Consider the following 1,948-nt stretch of genomic DNA (forward strand, 5'->3'; position numbering starts at 1 on the left):
ATATATATATATATAATATATATATATTTATACAAAAGGAGACACCTTTATAGGGAAAAAGGAGACACCTTTATAGGGAAAAAGGAGACAATTTATAGCAAAAAGAAGGAGACACTTCTTTACACAACAGGAGATACTTTATAGCAAAAAAGGAGACACTTTATAAGAAAAAAGGGAACATTTCTTAACAGAAAAGGAGACACTTTTCTATAAAAAAGGAGACACCTTTATAGGGAAAAAGGAGACACTTTATAGGGAAAAAGGAGACATTTTATAGGGAAAAAGGAGACACTTTATGGGGAAAAAGGAGACACTTTATAGGGAAAAAGGAGACACTTCTTAAGAGAAAAAGGAGACACTTTTCTATAAAAAAAGAGACACTTTATAACAAAAAAGGAGACACTTTATAACAAAAAAGGAGACACCTTTATAGTAGGAAAGGAGACACTTTATAGTAGAAAAGGAGGCACCTTTATAGTAGAAAAGGGGACACCTTTATAGTAGGAAAGGAGACACCTTTATAGTATAAAAGGAGACACTTTTTTTCTTATAAAAGGAGACAGTTGTTAAGACTGTCTCCTTTTTTTTTCCTATAAAAAAAAAGGAGACAGTTGTTAAGAGAAAAGGAGACACTTTATTGACTAAAAGGAGACACTTTATTGTCTGCATGTACTGTTGTTGCTTCTCCTTCTTTATATGCTGCTGTTGCTGCTGCTGCTGCTGCTGTTGCTGCTGGTTTGTGTGTCTGTATACAGGTATCCTCTGACTGTCTCCTCCCTATTGGTACAGAGATGAGTGTCTTACACTTTGTGCCTGGCCAATGGTGTTTTGTCTCCGGGTGGTCAACAGCAAAAGGATTCCAAGGACCTGTTAAGAGATGGGGATTTAAAGGTCTGCTGCTGCTGCTGCTGCTGCTGCTGCTGCTGTTGCTCTTGTTGTTGTTGCTGCTGCTGCTGCATATGTATTTGCATGCGGGTGCGCATATGCATCATCTTGTTTATTACTGCTCTTGTTATATATTTGTTGTTGCTGTTGAGTATCTATTTGCTACATCCTTCCCTGCTGCTGCTGTATATGTTGCACCTACTGGTACTGCTGCAGTTGTTACTGCTGCTGCTGTTGCTGCTGCTGCTGCTGCTGCTGCTTTAGGCCAGAATGCCAGTCATGGTACAGAGAGCAAGGCTCATCGCTCTCATGGTAGTGTTGGACAAAGTAAGAGTGTTAATGTTGTATGGAGATTTAAGAAGATGAGCGGACATCATGGACCAGATCCTAGGGTTGTTAATTGCCAAGTATTCAGGGTACAGACAGATAGGAATCTTATCTTCTTAAAGGGTAAGAATATATATGCATGCATGCATGCATGCATGCATGCTCGTACGCATGCATGCACGTGTGCAATGCCGTTCCATTCATCCCTCATTCATACATGTATGAGGCACAGGGCCACAAAAGGAAAGAAAAAAAGAAATAAATAAATAAATAAATAAATAAATAAATAAATAAAGAGACAGAAATTGAGAATAGAGAGAGGGAGATGGGATAAAGTAGCGAAATGGGAATGCATGCAACCGAAAAAAGCCCCAAAACAGATAGACGCAAATATATGCCTATTCATTCAACGACTGTGCTGCTGCTGCTGTTGCTGCATGTGCTGCATCTGCTGCTGTTGCTGTTGCTGCTGTTGCTGTTGCTGCTGTTGCAGGTTGTGTGCCTGGTCAAGTAGGATCAGTAGTAAAGATAAGTGATGCAAGAGGGAAGACACATCATCAACGTAATAGGAATATTTCTTTACCTTTTCCTACCTTTGTACCTAATATAGATAAGGAATATCCTCTCGTTATTAATAGAGAAGATAGTAAACAAGATCCATTTGCTTATCCAGAGATACCTATCTATGATAAAGATGAGAGTTAATCACATATATATATATATATATATATATATA

The 1,948-nt window shown here is 38.4% G+C and overlaps 1 protein-coding gene across 1 annotated transcript; it reads left to right on the forward strand.

Annotated features, from left to right (window-relative positions):
• Positions 1 to 791: 791 nt before the first annotated feature.
• EMWEY_00059560 (ribosomal protein L3p, putative) lies at positions 792 to 1,917 on the forward strand (the record flags this gene model as incomplete). Its single annotated transcript, XM_013481180.1, has 3 exons — positions 792 to 891; positions 1,150 to 1,335; positions 1,706 to 1,917. The coding sequence occupies 3 exons, from the start codon at positions 792 to 794 to the stop codon at positions 1,915 to 1,917; spliced, it is 498 nt and encodes a 165-aa protein (XP_013336634.1).
• Positions 1,918 to 1,948: the final 31 nt, after the last annotated feature.

Source organism: Eimeria maxima, genomic scaffold (genome assembly GCF_000499605.1).
Source record: "Eimeria maxima Weybridge genomic scaffold, Emw_scaff2889, whole genome shotgun sequence".
NCBI classification, from domain to species: domain Eukaryota; phylum Apicomplexa; class Conoidasida; order Eucoccidiorida; family Eimeriidae; genus Eimeria; species Eimeria maxima.